The sequence below is a fragment of the Tauraco erythrolophus genome, chromosome 7 (assembly GCF_009769465.1).
Source record: "Tauraco erythrolophus isolate bTauEry1 chromosome 7, bTauEry1.pri, whole genome shotgun sequence".
Taxonomy (NCBI): Eukaryota; Metazoa; Chordata; class Aves; order Musophagiformes; family Musophagidae; genus Tauraco; species Tauraco erythrolophus.
In genome coordinates, this window is record NC_141471.1 from 32,789,976 (window position 1) to 32,811,469 (window position 21,494).

General features: G+C 40.7%; 1 protein-coding gene across 1 annotated transcript in view; it reads right to left on the minus strand.

Annotated features, from left to right (window-relative positions):
* The window catches only part of AGMO (alkylglycerol monooxygenase), a 197,039-nt gene extending 175,751 nt beyond the window's left edge, over positions 1-21,288 (minus strand). The window contains exons 1-3 of the mRNA XM_086614920.1: positions 21,154-21,288; positions 14,344-14,474; positions 41-192 (exon numbers count right to left, since the gene is read on the minus strand). Coding sequence (XP_086471046.1) covers positions 41-192; positions 14,344-14,474; positions 21,154-21,282 — 412 coding nt within the window. The 5' untranslated portion in view covers positions 21,283-21,288. The remainder of the gene's footprint in view (positions 1-40; positions 193-14,343; positions 14,475-21,153) is intronic.
* Between the last annotated feature and the right edge of the window lie 206 nt (positions 21,289-21,494).

Consider the following 21,494-nt stretch of genomic DNA (forward strand, 5'->3'; position numbering starts at 1 on the left):
ATTTTATATTTTAATACATGAAAAACTTGTTAACTCTTACCATGGCTTATGCGATGAAAGCAGTAGTATGCAAAGTCCACTCCCAGGAGCGTCAAATACCACGTCCATGGTGAGTCCCAGGGTAGTTCACAGAGTCTGTAGTTATTCCATACGTAGATATAACTAATTAAGTCGACACTTCTGAATAAAACACTGAAATAGACATCCAAAAACTTTTATCAATAATTTTGTCAACTTTAATTACAGAACCTTTTTACTATATATTTACCATTTACCAGTTGAGTCTTTTTGTGACACATAAAACTAGTCTCTGCGTTCTGCAATCTTTGTCTAGTAATACTACTATTGCTTAAGGTCTGCAAGGGTTTTTAAAATCGGCCCTCACCCACTCACCACCTGTGTTGTGGCATTAGGCACGCTCAAAGGCTGAAGCACTCCTGAGCTCTGCAGGTGCTACGGCCTTCCTGTTCTCCCAAGTCTGGAAGAAACCCGTCCTTGCCAACTCACAAGTGACTGAAGTATAGCAGCAATTATGCTCAAACACTAATGTATGACATTAAAATACCTTGATGATTTCCATTGTAAGGAAGGGCACAGACGGTGACAGGACTTTTGGGAGCAGGGAGATATTCAATCTGCTCAGCATATCACTTCACTTTAAAAGAGAATGAATGCTGCAGGAGGAGACAAAGCCCAGTGACTTTGAAAAGAAGGGAAAGGGAAATTGGTAGAGAAATGGCAGGATAGCCAGAAAGAGGGAGGAAAAATTATGAATTTGCAAAGGCAGGAAAGCCACCAGACAGCAGCTTTTATTGCTATCGAGCTCCTGGACTACAGGGAATGAGCAGCTCCCCCTGACCTAATACAGGTCAGCACTGATGGGCAGGCCAGATCCAGCACTAACTCTCCACAGCTGCTTAGGTTAATACAAATTTAGGTTTCCACAGTCGCAGCCTCCCTTTGGTGCCCCACTACCGCCCATCTCATTTCACTGATTTAGAGGCTGAGCTGTCTCCAAACAAATTGCCTTGGTCTTGCTAGGTGAGCTTTTGGACACATTGGGAAGCATTAACCCCAGTGTGAGAGATGGGGGGCTGTGGGCACTGGGCTGGCCCAGGTGACTACCGGCTTAGGTAGCTGTGAAATGGCACCACAGCTGCAGATCAATGTGTATTTAAACTGGTATTTTTGTAGAAGAGAGTAGCCCACAGCATGATTTGCAGCAGCTTCCTCATGCCCCCTCCTGTTACCCTCCTTTGCTGTGCTGCTGGAAATATTTGTGGGACTGTGGTGAACTGAACGGGGGCAGCCTCTGAAAATCAGCAAGCAGAAAAATGTAGGGAAAAGATACTGGAAAAAGAAAAGTCGCATGCATCCTTTTTTTATATACATGCTATGACTGAACTTTGCAGTCACCTTCATATTTTTGCAGAGACATCCATTCAGAACTTTTCTACTTCTAGCATTAGCACCTCTTCCCATAACAATGTTTTGAATAAGACTAGAAGAAACATCTTGAGCTTCTGCACTGCTACGTTCTCTATTAATGAGGAACAAAGTCAGCTGAAAATCCCAAGCTCTCAATACTAGCCTGCAAGCAGAATAGTATCGCATCCACCATTTTATCCTGAGAAGCTGAACCTTTAAAACAAGTTGTTGCTTGGGAAGAATTAATATCTTTTCCACAGCCAGCTGTCACATCTAACCTGCAACTCATTGCTATCTCTACTACAATCATCTCAAGTTTTCTCTTGGAGAAAAACAAAACACAACAAAAGCTGTGAAGTTTCATTTCAGCAGCTGGCAAATGAAGAACTCTTGACTAGCACAGACAGGTGTATCTACCACTTCAAAAACAACTTAGCTATGCCCAGAATATGGACCATACACACCTGGAACATGTTTAATTTTCATAAGAGCTGTGTTCTATAAATATTTTTAAAGAAGATTATATGTGTCCAACCAGACTTTTGCAATTCACCTCATGAGGCATCTGTAAAGCTCAGTATAAATTCTCAATGCCTTTCACAACAGGTCAGAAGGGAGCTGATATTATTCAAACACAAAGAAATGGGCATTTCTTAACATCTTTTCAATAACCAGGAAATTTAAAACACCTCTTGCAACATAGAGCATCAGTTATTATTAGGTACTGCTTTCTTACTCTATTCTTTTGCTTTTATTAACATATAATGCCTTTGCAGTACATTCAAAGATATGTGAACTGGTGCATTTTCTCCATTTTTGATCAGCTTTCAGTATTTCACCCTCGAGTCTTTTTTTTTTCCACAGGCTGAGGCCAAGGTGTAAAACTTGATCTAACCCTGCAACACATTTTTTATACATATAATTTGCTGCACAAGTCAGAATTTGCTTATTATTTCCTTCATGCTTGAATCACAACTCTACAGCACATAACACTAGCTGATTACTGTAATTAATTTAAAGCAATCCATCATATCATTATGCAATGCTGGAGAAAGAAGAGTTGCTTAGCTAAGTATTTTTTAAAAATTTACAGTGTGATAGATAGGAATGTCCAGAGCTTGCATTCGATTACAATTCTGAAAGTTCACTCGGAGTTTTAAAGGTTTATATTGCCCCTTTTTTTCTCCCTCAAGCTCCATTTTCACATCTTGAAAATACTGAAGAGAACTTAAGAAAACTTCTTCCTCATTTATATGTCAGGTTTTAACCATAAATATGACAGAAGCAGATAGGTAAGACTTTTTTCATCTAGTCAAATCCTCTGCATAAGGACTAATAAATCCTAGAACAGAAAGACTATATAGAAAAACTTACTATAGACATTGCATAGACTTACCTTCTTGGATTTTTGAACATTTCTGCTAAAAATTTTAGTATCATGTGCAAAGTATGCACTTAGGCAACTGTTTTGACTTTGAGAGAGGGTTCTCATCTCCTTGTTTCTAAAATTCATACATACTTACCTCAAAGGCGATAACATTTGTTTTCATAAACTATTTCCCCCTTCTCCTTCCACTGGGTCAGATTATCACTTCCTCTAATTAAAAAAGTCCAAGAAGGAAATTCTGGGAGATGAACTCTCCATGTGGACATTAAGGTCTACTTAGGGTAGATCCCTATGGGATAATGAAGGAGGGGAAAGGTGGAAGAAATTCAATTGGAAGAAAAGGCAGCTGCCTCTTTTCAAAGAATGCAAGGCCCTACTTAGCTTCCTCCAACTCACAGATGAGCCTTAGAGCCTGAAACCAAAGTTTTAGGAAACCTCTCCCATGGTACCCAGTCACCAAAAGGTAAAAGGGTCAGAGACAGGAGCTGTTGTCTCTCTTCTGAGCATGGGGGCAAGATCCGTGGAAGCCCCAAGGAAACCGCCTCGGCTCTCACCACTATTGCAGTCACCACCTCGCGCCATGCTGAGAACCGACCTGGAGCCCCCGAGCTAAAAACACAACTCTACAGCTGGACCTACAAAAGATCAGCTCTCAAGACGTGCATCCTTGGAGGTCAGACATAGAGAGAAACATGTAGAAACACCCTGGTCACAAGGTTATATTATTATTAAAAATAGTGAGATATTACTAATACAGTTTCCCTGGGTTAAATAAATTCAGTTTTCCTAGCCTGACTCAAACTACATGAATGTAAAGTTTCAAAATGTTGAACAAAGGCAGTTTCTCCTCAATAATTTGAAATTATTCAGACCATATATGTAACAGCAGGATACATGAATAATTAAATGCTCTGTAAGCCTTTGTTTCAGAGTGGAAAGTATAAGGATTTCCATTTCCAAAGATACTCATAGAGGTTGTTTTTTTTTTTACAGATGAAAAACTGGCTCCCGTCACAATTGAAATAAACATTTTGATAACATGATTTCAGTCATGAGGAGCGGAGAAGGGGGGAGGAGGTAGAGGAGCCTTGAGAAAAGGTCCATTTGCAAAACAAAGCAAACCTCCTGCAACTGAAATCCCCTTTTATTTCCTGTACAGGTGCCAGGTCTTGAACAGACACCCAATTTATTACCTTGTCAGCTGACTTATTAGGGTTGACACAAATCGAGCTGAAATATGCCTGACATACTGCAGTCAAGGCTTTTTTCACGCTTTAGCACAAAGCCAAACTTTCCACAAGGTGGAGGGAAGGGGAGAGGGAGCTGTGGGAGTTCTATTCCCTGTTTTCTATCATCAAGACGAATATGATCCTCTCCCATTCTTAATATGCAAAACCAGTCATGAAATAACCCAAGGCTAAAAAATAATTCACCAAAATGATACATCTGGGAAATGATTATCAGGCTCTGGAAAGCCCTTGATTACAGGAAATAGCACCTACATTTTGAGAAAATGTTCCCACCAGACACAAAGCTGAATCAAAGCCTCTCCTCTTCCTCAGTATGGCTTTCTTCTCTGGCATTTTAGCCTAAATAATGCAAATCCCCAGTTTTCCTCAAGGAGAAAAAAAACTATCAAATGCAAAATGAAGTAAAATAGAGGTGAGAATAATACAGCTAGTATCCCTACTAGCTGTATTATTGCATAACGTTTTGTCTGACAAAGCTGACCTTTTCTTCATCAAACCTATCCTTGTTGTACTTCACTTTTTATCCTCTAGTTTAAGACACTAATATTAACTTATAGTAGTGGGTGAAATAAAACATGAAACAACAGGTTTTGGAAGAAAAAGAAGAAAAATCAGTGTTAAATTTTATTATTAAGTCCAAGTCCTGCCTATATAATTCAACTCACTTGTTTATTTTTGCTCTTTCATACATAAATAAGTAATCAATTAAAAATCCAGCACAACTTAAACATTTTCATGAGAAGTTCCACTGCATTTAGTAATATAATCCACAGTAGTAACACATTTCGCTCTAAATTTATGCAAGGACTTCTCGTAAATGTAATGACATGCAATCTTTAAAATATTACAAATTCTATTTTAAAAACTTCAGTACAGCTGAGCTACTGGCTTTGTAGCTTACTTTTCTTCCTTTACAAGAATGGAAGTTATATTTCTTTAAACTTATTTATACCTGCTCACTGGGCAGTAAATTCTGGTCCAGTAAATTCAGGACACGCAATACTGGTAGATTCTAGAACATGGTCTTCCACAAGGCAGTGGACCTGACATTGCAATATTTGTATAAAATAGCACCATATAAGTGTAATACAAATGCTTACTTAGCACCTTTTTCCAATAGAGGATCTGATTTTGATCCCTCCTACTCGGCTGTTCCACTGAAGTCAGCAAATTTGCATCACAGTTCAGGTAAGATTAGGAGCAAGCCTATAATATTCTCAAAGGTCACATATAAACAGAAGTAATGAGGAAAGTGAAAAGGGTATACTATTCAACTTAGATTAGTTCTTCTGAATTTATCTGGAACAAAGGAACTGGTTACAGATGACTGTTACTATGGTCTGTAAAAATGTAGTTATATAACTTCAGTGAGTCATCACAGCACAGCGAATGATAAAATGAGGAATAATATTTACATCAGACTTTCTATTGAACTGCTTTGGTCGTACTTCTGAACTTTTAAAATGATAGTGTGTTTTTGTCCATGATATACACAGTGGTGAAAGTAAGTCTATTCTTTTCAGATCTATGACACTAATGTACAGAATCATTAAGAGATTTTTCCACAATTTCTGTAACTTCTAGGTGTTGACCCAGGAAACTAGGATGGTCAGCTCTGAAAATGCTACCCCTGTGCTCCATCTAGTGGAATCCTGATTTAAGCTTAATGCATCTTTTAGCAGAGAAGTGCTTCAGTCAGAAGGGTACTCTACATAGAAGCAGTTCCTTAGAGTTTTTCAAGATGAGTGCAAACTGACGCAATTTATCTTAAAGAAAAAAACAGAAACATGGAATAAAAATCTGCACAACATTTAATGGGTTTGAGAAATTAGTATATTTTGGGAGCTACAGAGACTACTGAACTTAATTAATAACGTATTTCCAATAAGGGTAAACTCAGTTCACAGTCCACACTTTCACAGAAGAGCACAAGTATATTTGAGAACAAACACTGACAGCTTGTCTTTGTTTCTAAAGATATGGCAGGTGCAAACCTGGGCTCTGAGTTTCACGAGGAGTGATCACCGAACCATTTACTGGCCCCACTGTATAGAAAAAGGCAATGATGCAATACTAAGGATACGGACAAATACGCATTCTGCAAACAGCTGTGTCTGTGTAAGAGATTATAACCTAAAAGAGGAATTGGCTCCCTGACAGGCTTGTGTGAAATACAGCAATCTCTAGAACATTACGGTAGGTAGGGACTACCAGTTGTTTCAGTCAATTAGTTTGAGAACATCCCGACTCTCCCAAATCCCGCTTTTTAAGGTTTAGTGCTTACATGTCATTTCATTAGAAACTCCAGAGTTTTAAGCTAATAGTTTTTCTTAGTCATCACCAGAAAAGTAGCACTCCATGCACATCAGGCTGTCTAAAGCTGCTCATCGGTACTCTGCTGCTCTGCCAGCAGCTCTGCCCACATAGCTGCTCTCCAGCCTGCTTCAAACAAAATGAACCAGGTAAGCAAAATTCTACAATTTAAACCACCAAAGGTAATGCTGCTGATATGCCTGGGAAGGACTCATCACTGAGAGAAGTGGAGACAGTAACAGGGGACTGAGGAGGTGATGATGAGCACTTGATGGCAGGCAGGAAGCACCAGCATCTTCACTGGGCACAGCTGTATGTGGACTTGCCCGCAGACAGTATAATTTACACCAAATTTATAAAACTGTGTTAAACTGATGCAGTGAGAAGAAAATAACTCTTCTGTAGATTAATTATCCTAACATTTACTGATTTAATTCCACTCAATTCATTGATGACAAACCAGATCAAAAGTTCCTATTTAGACCAAACAAAAGTCCTTCATGTAGAGTCACTGCCAGGAACTTAAGTAAATTGATTTAGAAAATCCTCTTCAAGTCAGGTTTGCCTGCTGAAAACGTTACCAGCTTCTACTGCATAGTACTACCCCCTTATTGAAACTATTTATCCTACTCTGACCGCTTTACGTACAGAAGATTAGTGAGTTATTTCAAAACCTGTTCTGACAGAGCCGTGAGGGTTGTGACCTTTGGCAAAATGTGGGAACAATTAGCTGTGTATATGGGACAGTGCAGCCAGGAGAGTGCTCTTACGAAATACGTAACTACCTAGTGCTACTTGGAGAGTGGGAGGAATGGGGAGGTGAGTAGATTCTGTCTCTTCAGGCTTTTTACCTATTAAAATCCTATTTTTTGGAAACATCTATTGACAGGTAGCATCTTAAAACGCCATAGCTAGCTGCTGCAGGCATGGTCATGACTGAAGGTTCAGCAGATCCAGCTCTTGGCTGCCACATTCCCACTCACTTGCCTGTCTCCCTGCTTTAAGCAAATACCTTTTTGCTCCCACAGTGAACCGAAATACCTCCTTATAGGATCAGATGAGTACCTGAACCAACACAAGAGAAAGGGAGGACTACGTAAATGAGTACAGGAAGGACAGAAGTGCAGTAGCCAGAAGTTAGGTTGGTTTAGGGACATGGCATGGCACAGCAGCTTTACCTGCCATTTAACCAGGTTAAGTGATTACCTTTCCAGTTTTGCCCGAAACTGCTCATCACTGCCCTAAGTGTGGTGGTTACCAGCCCTCAGACCTGCCAGCATAATTGCATGCATAGCTGCTCCCTGACCTGGCTCTGTCAAAATGAATGCAGCTGAGCTTAAACACCTCTTTTATAGTTCTTGGGGGGCTTTTGTTTCTGCTTTTAGCTGGATCACTTTGTCAGGACCAGGTTAGGGAGCAATTAAATGTGCAGCTATGTTGGCAGATCTGAGGGGGCAGCTGGATCAGAAGCAACACATCTGACCATGCTCTAAATATACATCTGTCCAAAGCCTTTCTCAAACAGATGTGGAGGAAAAAAAGGTACCTAATAAGTCTTGAAGTGAAAATATAATTTACGAGAAACTGCATGTATCAGATTTTCTTCTAAGAGATGCAATCACTAATTTATGAGATTATAATTTTCTGCAGTCTTACACAAAGTATCTAGCAGATACTTCAGGAAACCAGGACATACTTTTAATGGATAAATCCATGCAGGCAAGTATTTTGTGTTCTGCCAGGACACTGCCAGCTCCACAGGGTTGTGAACTGCTTGCACCAACTTGAACCAAGTCTATTCTAATCAGTTCTGCATATTGCTACTATTAAGAATGTAAAACTTCTGGTTTCAGACTGCAATTTTATGCATGTTTTAAAGCAGATAACTCAGTAATGCTACAGAAGAATTGAGTATTTCTTATCCTACAACCCTGACTGCTTTTTTTGAAACTCATTTCTTGTTCTGGTACATGGTTTTGCATAGTAAGAACTGATGCAGGTTAATATGACACGGGGGTGCTGGATCAGCTTCCTGGGCAACTTCACCACAGGGTGACACAATCCTGGCAAAGGGAGAGAGAAGGTGTAGAGGCAGGAATGAGCAACCAGAAGCACAAGTCAGTCCAAGGTGCTTCATTTGGCAGTAGCATTGGCCTAAAATGTACACGGAACCAGCTCTTCAATATAACTTCTGGAAAAAGACTATTTAAAATCCAGATGGCGTACAAAACTGCGAGCCACACCAGTTTACAGGAGAAACAGGATTTGTACTCCTTTGATTCAATGTACTCCTTTGCTCACGGACAGATATCTTAAGATGCATAAGAGCATGAAATAATCAAAAAGCACTTTCTCATTCCTTCCTGATGTTTAACACTTCAGAGAACTTCAATGTCCTCTGTTTCAAAAACCAAAGTAAAGAACGCATAAGAATTTTAATGTTCTCTTCAGAAATTGAGAAGTTCACTGCAGGCTTGACTGACAAAACTTTGTGTTAGACATATATACACACACTTACACACTGTATAACTGTGTTGCAGAGCTGAACACTAAAAATTGGCAATTGAGCATGACCACAAAGAATGGAGACTTTCCCAGCTAGTTTGAAAAGGTACGTACCTCAGTTATGCCCCAAACACTTTTTGATTTGATTTATGTTCTGCTGCTTTAAAAGAAGAAATGGGCCAATATGAAATAATGCACATTCTTGTATAGTGGATATTTATACCCAAAATAAACTTTCTCTTGGGAGACTATTTTTAAAGCAGCATTTCACGTCTCCTGGAAATGGTTAGTTAGAAAAGTTATTTATTTATTTAGAATAAAAGTTCTCAGAAATGTTTTAACCACCAGTATTTAGGACACTGGAAGTAAGCTTAGTAATTCAAGTTTCTCCCTTTCTCCCAAATTACTTTTTATTGCATATAACATTTAGTATTCATACATGCAAAGGAACGAATAGTATGCATTAAGGCAGAGAAAATTATATTTAAGAAATGCATGGGCTATTTTACAAAAGGCAATATGTACACACAAAACAATTCGACTTACTACATGCTGTTGAGTCTAATAAGCCTAAAACCAAAACACATTGCTTTGTTTGATTAGACTTTTCCTCTTGCCCCTACATTTTTAATATCTTGCATACGAATACCAACTATTTATCATTTGCATTTTCTCCAACAATGAAGTAAGAAACACTGAATAAATACTGCTTTCCCTCAAGATATGTAGTACTTCTGTTATACAGACTGTGAAGCAGAAAAACATACTCAGAGGCTGAATATCGTCTGTGACTCCTAATTTTTTCACTAAACGTAAAGACCTCTTTGCAATGATGCATCTGAAGCTTCGTTCTAACTAATAGACTGAAGCCCACCATTTTAGATTCAACCACAGATTTTTTTTAAGGAAGTGGCAAACCATTGCTGCTAGTTGAGAAAATGAAAATTAGTCCCTGGGAGAGGATACAATCAATGGTGTGTTAATCTAACCTTCAGCTGTTAATGATTTGCACTACTATTTCCCCTGATGCTGTGGGTTCTGCTGAAATATTATTTTAGCAGTTTCTGTCAGCTTTCCCTACCTTTTTTCTGCCTGAAAGGGAAAGACTGAAGTGAAAGTCTTAGCAACAGATTTTGCATGTGCTGCTTCTTTTTCTTTGTTGGTTTTTTTTTTCCTGACCAAGTTCTTTCACACCATGGAAGCACAAGACAGAAGGATAAACTGTTCTGGTTTCAGTTCAAGCCTTTTTAGCCAGTCTATTATTCACATTTCCTCGTACTTACAAAAGAGGTGTTACACTAGGCAGTCACCATTATAATTCTGATATTAACATGAGATTAAATAATTTAGAAAGTCTGTATTTTGCCTGCTTGTTTCACGTTCAGTCAGAAGGTCAAAAGCTTTACAGAACTCTTTTTTGGAAAGAACTGCAGAGGAGGGTCTTGTATTTCCAGCCATGAGAGCCACACAAGGAACCTGGAAGAGAATTTGTGTGCTGATGTAGCAATGAATAAGTGTACCAATCCTGCAGATTTGCCTGATCCCATGAAGCTTGTGTCCTTAAGGATCATTTGGTTCACTCAGTTGAAACAACCTTGCAAAATAATTCTTATCCAAAGAAAACTGCATAGCCTGCAAGCCAAATTCTGCAGCAAAGTACTGAGTGCCAAAATAATAAAAGTACTCAGCACCTTGCAAAGCTGCGTTCCACACATGCAACCCTAGTTTTCTTAGCAAGCATTTCTTCCAAGAATAAGTGCATCTGAAACATTTTAGTATTCTTTAAGTAAAGCCAAAAGGCCTCCCAAAACCATTCAAACTTTCTTCACATATATTTTAGTCTCCATGTTTAAATTAATCAGTCCTGAATATTTCAGGCTTAAAAACATAAGAATTTAGCATGGTAAACCTGTGAAGTGTATGACTGTCTAGGAAACTCCGGTTAAACTGAAGAAGCGACATTTAAACTATTTCAATATTAGCTGCAGGCAGACTAGAGTGAGTCTTTACCAGGTTTGTGTGTTGGTGCAAAGAAGCCAAATATATTGATAAATATTTAATTTATTACAGCTTAAAATATAATGAAAAATTGAATGTTTCTCCTTCAAGATCATGCTCACAAGTCATTAAAAGCAACAAAATGGTTTCAATACAGGTTGTACACTAGCTGCAAACACAGCTTCACAAAATTCTCAGATAACTTAGATGTTACTTTATGTTTGAATATTTCTCGTGCTGAAAGCTCATGCCTCTCATTTGCAAATATAGGAAGAATTTTGGATAGTGTCTCTAAGTGACATTATCTACCACCACAAGTTGTCTTTGTACTTAATTTAAAGGCACAGACATTTCTTGATCAGAAAGTTGGGGTTTTTTAAAAAAAGAAATAAATAAGTAAATGTCAAATGTTCAATAGATTAAAAAGTGGTGATTTACACATTTCAAAAAATGGGTGCTACTCACCAGAAGGGATAACTTTTTGTTGCTGTGCTCTTTTAGTGTATTTTAACAATAACCTGAATTGAAAGAGAAGATTTCTAGTAAAATTTGCAATGACAAAAAAACAGGGATCTCTAAGTAACAAAGACACATTTCACAGATTCAAACTCCTGATTTCAGGGCAACCAAGTGTACAATCCACGTATTTCTATGCAGCCAGATATAAGAACATACTGCCTATGAATGAGGAAAGTAAGCCACAGAATCTAAAAAAATATTTGGGGATGAAGGATGGCTCAAAGGACCTGGGATACATAAAGGGAGGAACAACAAGTAGAAATAGAGAACAAATTACTTCATTATTTGGCACTGATGTAGTAATTTCTGAAATATGGAGTGCACTTGAGACATCAACACTAAGGCGGCTTAAAAACTGCAGAGGATCCAGAAAAAGGACTGCGGGAATAATGGAAAGGCTTTAAAATACACCCTATAGTCAAATTGAAATAATAGAAACTTTTCTTCATATAATGAATTGATTATATGCAATTTGATGGTAATCTGTAAATTCACAGATGGGAAATAGAAATGTAATTCCAACCTAACAGAAAAGATGTAATAAAATCCATCATCCGGAAGCTTATATCAGGCAAAGGCAGATCTGAATCATGACATTCCTTAGAAGCAGAGCTCCTAAGAAACACTTAGAGCAATTTATATAAAGAATTTGCTGGATTCTCTATTACTGGATATTTAGTAATCCATAGTGGACGTTTACTTAAAACACAACTATTCACCATGAACTAATTCAGGTAAATCTTATGGCTTTTATGTCAGAAAGTATATTTCATAGATTTTCTAGGTTGGAAAAGACCTTAGAGATCATCCAGTCCAACCATCCCTAATCTCCCATTAAACCATATCCTTAAGTAGCTCGTCCACGCTTTTCTTAAACACATCCAGGGATAGGGACTCAACCACCTCCCTGGGCAGCCTATTCCAGTGGCTGACAACCCTTTCAGAGAAGAAATACTTCCTAACATCCAACCTGAATATCCCCTGACTAAGCTTATACCCATTTCCTCTTGTCCTATCACCCATCACTAATGTAAAGAGCCCTTCCTCCACCTCCCCACCATTCCTTCTCAAGTATTTGTAGGCTGTAATCAGGTCTCCCCTCAACCTCCTCTTCTCCGGGCTAAACAGCCCCAGCTCCCTCAGCCGGTCCCCATAAGTTTTATTTTCCAGCCCCTTGACCAGTTTAGTCACCCTTCTCTGGACCCGCTCCAGGAGCTCAATATCTCTCTTAAAGCGAGGGGCCCAAACATGGACACAATATTCCAGGTGCGGCCTCACCAGTGCCGAGTACAGGGGCAGGATCACTTCCCTGTTCGTGCTGGTTACACTATTCTTGATACACGCCAGCATCCCATTGGCCTTTTTGGCCACCTGGGCATGCTGCTGGCTCATATCAAGCCGGTAGTCAACCAACACCCCCAGGTCCTTCTCCGCCAGGCAGCTCTCCAGCCACTCTTCCCCAAGCCTATAGCGATGCTTGGGGTTTTTATACCCCAAGTGAAGGACTCTGCACTTGGCCTTATTAAAGCTCATGCCATTGGCCTCAGCCCAACGATCCAGTCTGTTCAAATCCCTCTGAAGGGCCTCCCTACCCTCGAGCAGATCGACACAGCCTCCCAGCTTGGTGTCGTCCGCAAACTTACTGAGGGTACATTCAATCCCCTCATCCAGGTCATTGATAAAGATGTTAAACAGAACCAGACCCAGCACTGAGCCCTGGGGAACCCCACTGGTGACCGGCCTCCAGTCGGATTTAGCCCCATTTACCACCACTCTTTGGGCCCGGCCATCCAGCCAGTTTTTAACCCAAAGGAGGGTGTGCCTATCCAGGCCAGCAGTTACCAGTTTCTCAACCAGAACACTATGAGAAACTGTATCAAAGGCTTTACTGAGGTCTAGGAAAACTACATCCACAGCCCTTGCCTCGTCAACCAGGCGGGTCACCCCATCACAGAAGGTGATCAGGTTTGATTGGCAAGACCTGCCTTTCATAAACCCATGTTGACTGGGCCTGATCACCTGGTTAACCTGTATGTGCTCATTAATAGCACTCAAGATAACCTGTTCCATGACTTTGCCCGTCACCGAGGTCAGACTGACAGGCCTGTAGTTCCCCAGATCCTCCTTCCGCCCTTTTTTATAAATGGGGGTAACATCCGCCAGCCTCCAGTCCAGCGGAACTTCCCCAGTGAGCCAAGACTGCCCAAAGATAATGGACAGGGGTTTGGCAATGACATCCGCCAGCTCTCTCAGGACTCTCAGGTAGATATCATCAGGCCCCATAGACTTGTGGGCATCCAGTTGGCAAAGCAGATCCTTGACCTGTTCCTCTTGGATCACAGGAGCTTCGATTTGCTCTCCCTCCCTGCTCTCAGACACCATAGGCCAGCTCATCTGGGAACTGCTAACCTTATTAGATAATTATGTTTGCAACAATTCCTTCAGGCATTAAAATCTTCGAGAAGACCACTTAAGTCAGACACAAGAACATTGGATCACATGGATATCCACAATTCTACCAATCTGGATATATGCACACAATTTTATTTTCATAGTCTAATGAAAATAGACATGTTTTGGTTTGTTGTTTTTGTTTTGTTTTCTTCTTTCTGAAGATTAATGATAGAAAACTCAGATTTTAATATACAGTCTAACATAAGATATGGTCAAGGCAGCTGAAGTCCCAGAATCAGCAAAAGGTGACAGCCAAGATCAAACGCAGATGAATATAATTGAAGCTGGAGAATATCCTGCAAGTATCATTTAGCCTTACAAATTAGAAAGACATTTGCACTCTTTATGCAACTTTATTTTAGCAAAGTAAGATCCAGATGCCTTGTTTAATTATTTTGGGTTAGCAATAACAACTTCAATATATAATTCTTTTTTCTTCTTTCTTAGCGATTAAAAACAACCTTAAGCCGATATGGCACATATACTTACTCTGGCAGTCGAGACAGGATACCTAAAGAAAGAGAACTTATGCCATCATTGATCCGACCTGACAGCTTACGCTTCTGAACCCAGCTGACAGCAAACTCCAGCCCAATAAAAGCAATGAAGAATGGAATACTCTGAAAAATAGTTTGAGGAAAAGAAGTCACAACACAAATAGAAATAATTCACCTCTCCTAACAGCAGTTTATGCAGCCAGATACTCCTTGGGTTTGGCCAGTGCCTTGCAAGCTAATGCTATGATAAAGCTCCATATGGACCTTACAAATCAGAACAACCAAGGCTGCCATTTAATCCACACTGCCAGCAAAAAACTAGTGCACTGCCTCCCATATTATTTTCTTTTGTATCTTCTGCATATAAATTGTTAAATGGCATCAAAACAAAACACAAAAGTCTTTCCAAACTCATATTTCTCATATTCAAGCAAATCAGCAGACTCAACATTTGCGGACTCCTCTAACCACAAGGTAAAACAGAATCTGCTTTCGATTTGATCTGTGTTTTTTGAATGTGTTCAGCCACTGAATTTGGCATCCAATAATATTATCTGCAAGACATAGTAAAGTGAGTTTCTTTCTACTCAGCATTTCTGTTGCTATGCTTTTTGCTGCAGGTAGCAACAGCTCTTCTGCATGTGTTTTCATTGGAGAACCCAGGAACTACACAGCCCATACATGTTCTCTTTCTAGACTAAGTAGCACAATACAATGTTCACTTTTTTTCTTTTGGGTTATACTAACTGTAAAATAATTTTCTGCCTTTCTGAAGAAAAGTATTATGATGAGTGAGGCTGAAACATTTCCCACTCAACACTGCTTCAGTCTAGGAATGCTTTCCACATTGTTCATCTTGCATCCCAGATCAACTGGCAAGTTGAAAATACACAACAGCAGCACCCAGCAGAGAAAGGTATGGCTGTGACTAACTGTAGGACTGGTAACATTATTGTGACAACACCGTTTTTCATCAGTGAAGAAAGATTGTTACAGATGTTCTCAAATTTTCCATCAGCATAGGCAAGAAAAAAGGACTGAATAACAGTAATTGGTAGAGCATATGCTTTTTTACTGACACTGAAGTCCTAACAGTCCCTGAACTTCACGGGTGGAAGAAATGACAAAGCAGTGGCAGCCCATCATCCACTGCTACAAAAATCTAGAAGGCCTGTGGCAAGGAAAATAGGAAGGAGTTATTTTGATTGCATCAGATCTTTGTGCACGTGAACATTCCTTCAACTGCCTCCCTCACTCTGTAGAAAACTTATAGATGACCTTGGAGACATTCAGAGAATTCCTTCTCAATGGTATTAAGGCATAAAATCCCCACCACGTCTTGCAGGGCAAGAGAAGCGCAAGACCAGTGAGACTTTCTGCACCATTGTGGGAGGCACCACGCTGCCAAACTTGCCCTGTTAGTCGTCTTTTGCTGCCCGCTTTGAATGACCTGCAAATACATTCAGATTCACAGACTGAAACCCACCAAACTGCACTGCTGTAGAAGAGAGGCTGCTCCTGCCTGTACAACATTTTAATGGAAGAAGCATGCTGCCTCTGCAAATGCCATTGCATTTTGGAGGGTGCTCATTTTTGTTGCCAAATGAGATATGATCCGGGAATTCCTACCGGGCTGGGACACTAAGAAGACTAAGATGGATATAGACCAGATTGCTCAGTTGAAGAACTGGATGATTCAAACCATGCAAGCAGCAAGAGATTTATAGCGTCTAGGAAATGTGAAAGTTCATAAACTTCAGCAGCTCAGGGTTGGGTTACAATAACAGATGAACAGAGATTAATATCAACATGGCACTTTTTAATTTAGGTGTCTAGCGTGCTCTTTAACAGCATTTTAGGTATCTAAAAGACTGTTTGGGACACACTCTGACGATATAAAAACTTTGAAAGCAAAGCAAGACCTATAGATTAAGCCTAAATGGCACCCAAGAAAGCCAATGTGGTAAATCTTTGGATATTTGAAAACAATAAGAAAGAAAAAACAAAACTCATAGCTTTCCATTTGAAATCACTGAAATAGTCTAGGAAAATATAAACACTCCTTGTTTTGCTCTAGAGGCTTAATTTCTAAGTAGACAAGACTTGTAATATACTTTTCTTAATTGATTGATGCCATTAAAGAACAGATTCCTAATTTATTAAACAAAGGTTAATACAACAGTTGTACATTCCAGAAGAGATAAAACGCATCTTATTAAGAACAACTAAGAAACACCTAACCACAATATTAGGAGACAGGTCTAGCACAGACTACAGGTAGTTTGAAGTCATGGAACAGAAGTTGCACAGCAAATTGAATGGGCTGAGTACAGAAAAAGTGGGATGTTTTATCCAAGAAATTAAAATAGTGAATAGGAAACATGCGATGCCTGTATTCTATGCGGCAATTCACTTTACCTAGCAACCTCTGAAACAGTTAAAGTACTTGACTTTATACTAATATGCACTATTATAACTTCTTTCCCACTGACTTCATTAAATATTTTCTTCCCACTGTGAAGCTGAGAGACAGCCAAGCATTTGACAGCACTTTTTGACTCACAAATAGGGAGTGTCATAGCAAGGAGGATAGAGAAACATTCAGACAGCCTTAACCTCCTGCCCATCAAGGAGCTTGAGAGAGAAAAGATTTATGGCATACCTCTCAGTATCTAAGAAGTTACTACCTCTCTCCCACATTAAGCTTTGTCCAAGGCAGATCAAAGGGATCAACTATGTCAAGACTAGCAAGTATTATTTATGTGACCGTAACACCTTAACGGCTATTGTCATGGAGCAGGATCATACTCTGTTAGATGCCGTACAAACAGAAGGAAAAGGCACTCACTGGTGCAAACAACCTACGGTCCAAGGATGAGATGTAAGACAGCAGAAGGATAAAGCAAACAATTCAGGGAAAAAAAGGAGACAATAAAACAGACAATAGCCTCACTAGCTTAACCATTACTTTTTTTTCCTCCTCCTTTTTTAAGTCAAAATGACAGTAAAGACGTTTAAGGAATCCGTTGAGGATAAGTAGCTCCGCAAAAGTTTTCAAGGATTGCCCCTACAAACAAAATGGCATAAAGTTAAGAAATAGCCACTGTTGGCACCACAGGTCAGAGACAGAAGCTGAATCCTTTTGATATCCTCTGGTCTATAATGTTTTACTCTCTCTCTGTTTCCAGTTTCTTCTTCTTCACTCATCACCAGAAATACTTAATGGAGATTTGCATTACCTTGTGGTTTACTTAAATAACTGATCCATTACTTGAAAGTCTTACTCTGACCACTGAGTAAGAGGGGTTCCCTTATAAGTAACCAACACTTCCAGAATGCAAAGGACCATATGAAGTCAGTTTCTGCTTTATACAGTTGCAAAAAAAAAAAAAATACTCTAAGTTGAAACTCAGCATAAATTCATGGTTTTATTGCCAGTCTTGAAACAGTTTCCGTTTTCTTAAAGTCCCAGGTCCTTATAACACAAGAATTTCAGCTTTCATGTAAAACTAAATACGAAGGTTCTGTACCTCATTATGTAGAAACAAAGCCCAAAACACGCATTGAGTGGAAATGTGAACTTAATCTTTAGGCTCTCAAAAGCAGAGAGTAAATAGAAAAGAGAAGCAGCAATTATTAAATTTAAAGCTTTCATTTTGAGGCTCTCAGCAGAAAGAACAGTGCTCTCTTCCTGAGTCTGACTCATGAAAGTCTTTACTGAGCACAAGTGATAATTTCAGAGCGTAGCAAGGAGTAAAGTGAAGGTGTTGTTGTTCATGAAAACTATATTTGGCAAGCAAAAAGCAGCACTCCATCTGCCCATCTGGAGATTATGAGAGAATCAAAAAAAACAGAGCATGCAGAGCATAATCATATCCATAGCAAAAAGGATGGTCATGAAAGGACAGGGCAAGTATCAGTACACATTGTAAGAGTCAGGTTGTTCTGCCCTGAAGAAAGAAAATTGACTTAAACTTTCTCTTCTCTTCCTAGAAATATGGGAAAATCAAGTTTCAAATTCTACATGACAAAAGCTCATATAAAAACAAATTGTAGGATTATGGTCCGGGATTCGGACCCGTTTTCCCAGAATTTTGGAGATTAGATGACAGGGTGACTTTTCCCTGAGCACTGCTACAGAGCTGCTACTAGTCACTGGTAACCGATCAGCGTATGTTTTAGACAGGACTCGGGGCCTTCAGGCACAGCTCTGCCAAAACACAGAGTGCAACGCAGGAACCAGGAGCTGTCCCATCTCTGAAAATGGAAGTAATATAACTACAGCCCGAAAGTACATCACACAAGTTAAGCTACCGCAGTTACTCTGTTCTCAAAATCAGAGCTGTTTCACCCACTGATGTCATTTGCCACCCAGATGTAACAGCACAGCTGACTCTAGCTCAAAGGAGCTACTCCTAGGAAGTATATATATTTTGTAAATCACTAAAGTGCTCCATTTTGCAGATCACTAAACAGATAAATAGAGTAAATTAGGAGGTTCTGTCACTTGCCTAATGTTGGAAGGTGCGTATCCCCACAGCTGTAGCCATGTGATCCAATGTACCAGAAATACCCTTATCCATCTGATATACATGATAGATGACAGAGCCAAGATCTAAATCCCACTTTTTCTACGGTGTCTCAGGAAAAAAGAGCGAGCAAACAAACAAAAAAACCCACACATAAAAACTGTTTAAGAAACACTAACGTAATCATTAGTTTCACATCGGCATCATCATTACTGTGAATCATTCTGGGAATGTTACATCATTCAGTGTTACAGTGAACTATTTGAGCTGAGGCCATCATTTATTACCAGCTCTACACTAGAAATGTTTTTGGTTTGTGTTGGGCTGAGCTCAGACACCCACTTCTCTGTTTGTACCAACTCAAGGGGTTACCACTCCGAGTCTCCCTTGAATACATCATGAGATCACTATTAAATCTTGCCCTGCTGAACCCAATGGATCTGCTGCTCTTGCAATTGTTCCCCAAACAGTCCCAGAGAAGCTGCCAGACTAGCAGGTCAAACAAACAAGTGACGAGCAGCTGGAGAGAGACTATATAGATAGTTTCCTTCTGCCCACAAACAGACGGCCAGAAGAAGAGGTGTGAACACCTCTAACTCTATGACTTTGGTCTGAGCTCAAGACAGACATACCACTAAAAGACTTTCACACACTCACCTAACCAAGCATCAGAAGATCTGTTCTGGCAACAAATGCACTAGAGGGGGATTCTAGTACAACTAACCCAAGGTAACAATTATAGGGAAGTATAACTGTAACGGGAAACCTTTTTTTAGTGTAGTTTTTTTTGTTAGGTATATATTCCCTTACAAACTTATCACAATGGTGGTCTACAACAGCAGAAGCCTGCAGGCACTTTTATAATGCAAAGAAGTACTAAGAATCCTTCAGCAAGCTTTTATGCTGTGTGCCCAGTAAAAGAAATTCCAGGTTTGGCCAGTGTCTGAGCTGAATATTGCACAGGTCTGCATGGGAGAAGAAAGCCCAGGGATGTTAAGGAATGCTGCTGGCAAGAAAGGGAATGATACTCAGTTGGAAATGTGGGAACAGTAAAAGGGATTGAGATAGGCAATAGATAGAGCTGGAGGGAGAGATGAGCTGACTAGGCAAAACCGCCAAGCTCTAGACAGTCTTCCTTGATCATGACACTATAGCTTAGTTGCAAAATGCCTCTGAAGAACGCAGTCCATCGACCTGACGCTGCACGCACAGGCTGGGTTTGCAGCAGCTGTCTGCTTACCCTATCCAAAAGGGCAATGTTTGCTGATAACAGCCATCAGCAAGGGGCTGCTGCACACTACAATTTCCATAAAACTGCTGACAGTGCTGCACTGCTCTGCGCAACCAATGACCCTCCCATTGCAGCCCAACAGCAGCTGCTGCACAGCAGTCCAAGGTTTACCTGGCAAAGGAGCTACCAGGACCCACATAAAAAGCGTGGATCTTCAGTGAAGCTGGACAGAATTTACCTTGACAAAGGCAAAATAGCATTTATCTGCTGTCTCCACGAAAAGCTCACACCGGTTCCAGGTTCAGCAGGAGCCAGGCATCAAGATATGTGCAATAGGTAGGACAGAAGGGAACAAAGGTGCCCTCATGGAAGTGGATAAACTGGCAGGGCAGGAGGGGAGGAAGGGATACGCCGCTGCCTGCTGACAAGGGAGTTCTCACCCCTGACCTCTGTACTTTTGTCTTGAAGCTTTAGGAGACAGCACTGTCCCAACACAAATATTTGTTCTCAATTCTCTTCAACAATCTTTCTTTTTTTATTTTAAATAGAAATTTTTATTTTTCTTTGACTGAGCTTGTAGCACTCGCCTTAAGGGCGCAGAGACCTGACTTTTTGATTGCTGTAAGAACCATAATAGCCAAGCGCAGCACCATGTTTTCTGGATTTCTGGTTGTTTGCTGTCGCTATATCGAGCAGCACTGACAATGTGAACAATGTTGACATCAACCCTCAGATATTTGGGGTGCTTCTCTGAAAACTTTAGCGCCTGGTATCAGGAGATAGCATCTGAGCCTTTATTTAAAATGGATTAAAATAGAGTGCACGGTTACACAGACAGTTTACAGAGGCAGCTTGCGGACAGAGAGCCCAGGAGTGAGAGCGGTCAGAGAAAGACAAAGTATTTCATCTTAATTTAGGTGCCCTTTCCGGGACATTGTTTCCTGTGGCTTCTTAACAAAAGGCAGGCGGCAGCTGCGCGCAGGGTGGGCAGACGGGAAGGATGCTGCCGTGGGAGGGAGGGGAGGGGACGGGGGGCTCTCACCTTCTCCACGTAGTCGGGCACCTCCTCCACCGTGCGGAAGGAGCTCTCGCCGGGCGGCAGCACGTAGAAGAGAGCGCGGAGCTGCTGCCCCGGCGCGGCGGCCCGGGGGCCGCCCATCTCGCTGCCCATGGCCCGGCCGCGCTCCGCGCCGCTCCACCGCCGCCGCCGCCGGTGCCGGTTCCGGTGCGCTCTCCGCCGCCCGCCCTCCCCCCGCGCACCGCTCCGCGGCGGCGCAGCGCTCGGACTTTCGACTCGGCCCGGCGGCCTGGCTCCGTTTCACCGTGGCGCTGGGGGGCTTGAAGGCTGCTTCGGGGAAGGCCTCGAATTTCTTGTTTCTCTTT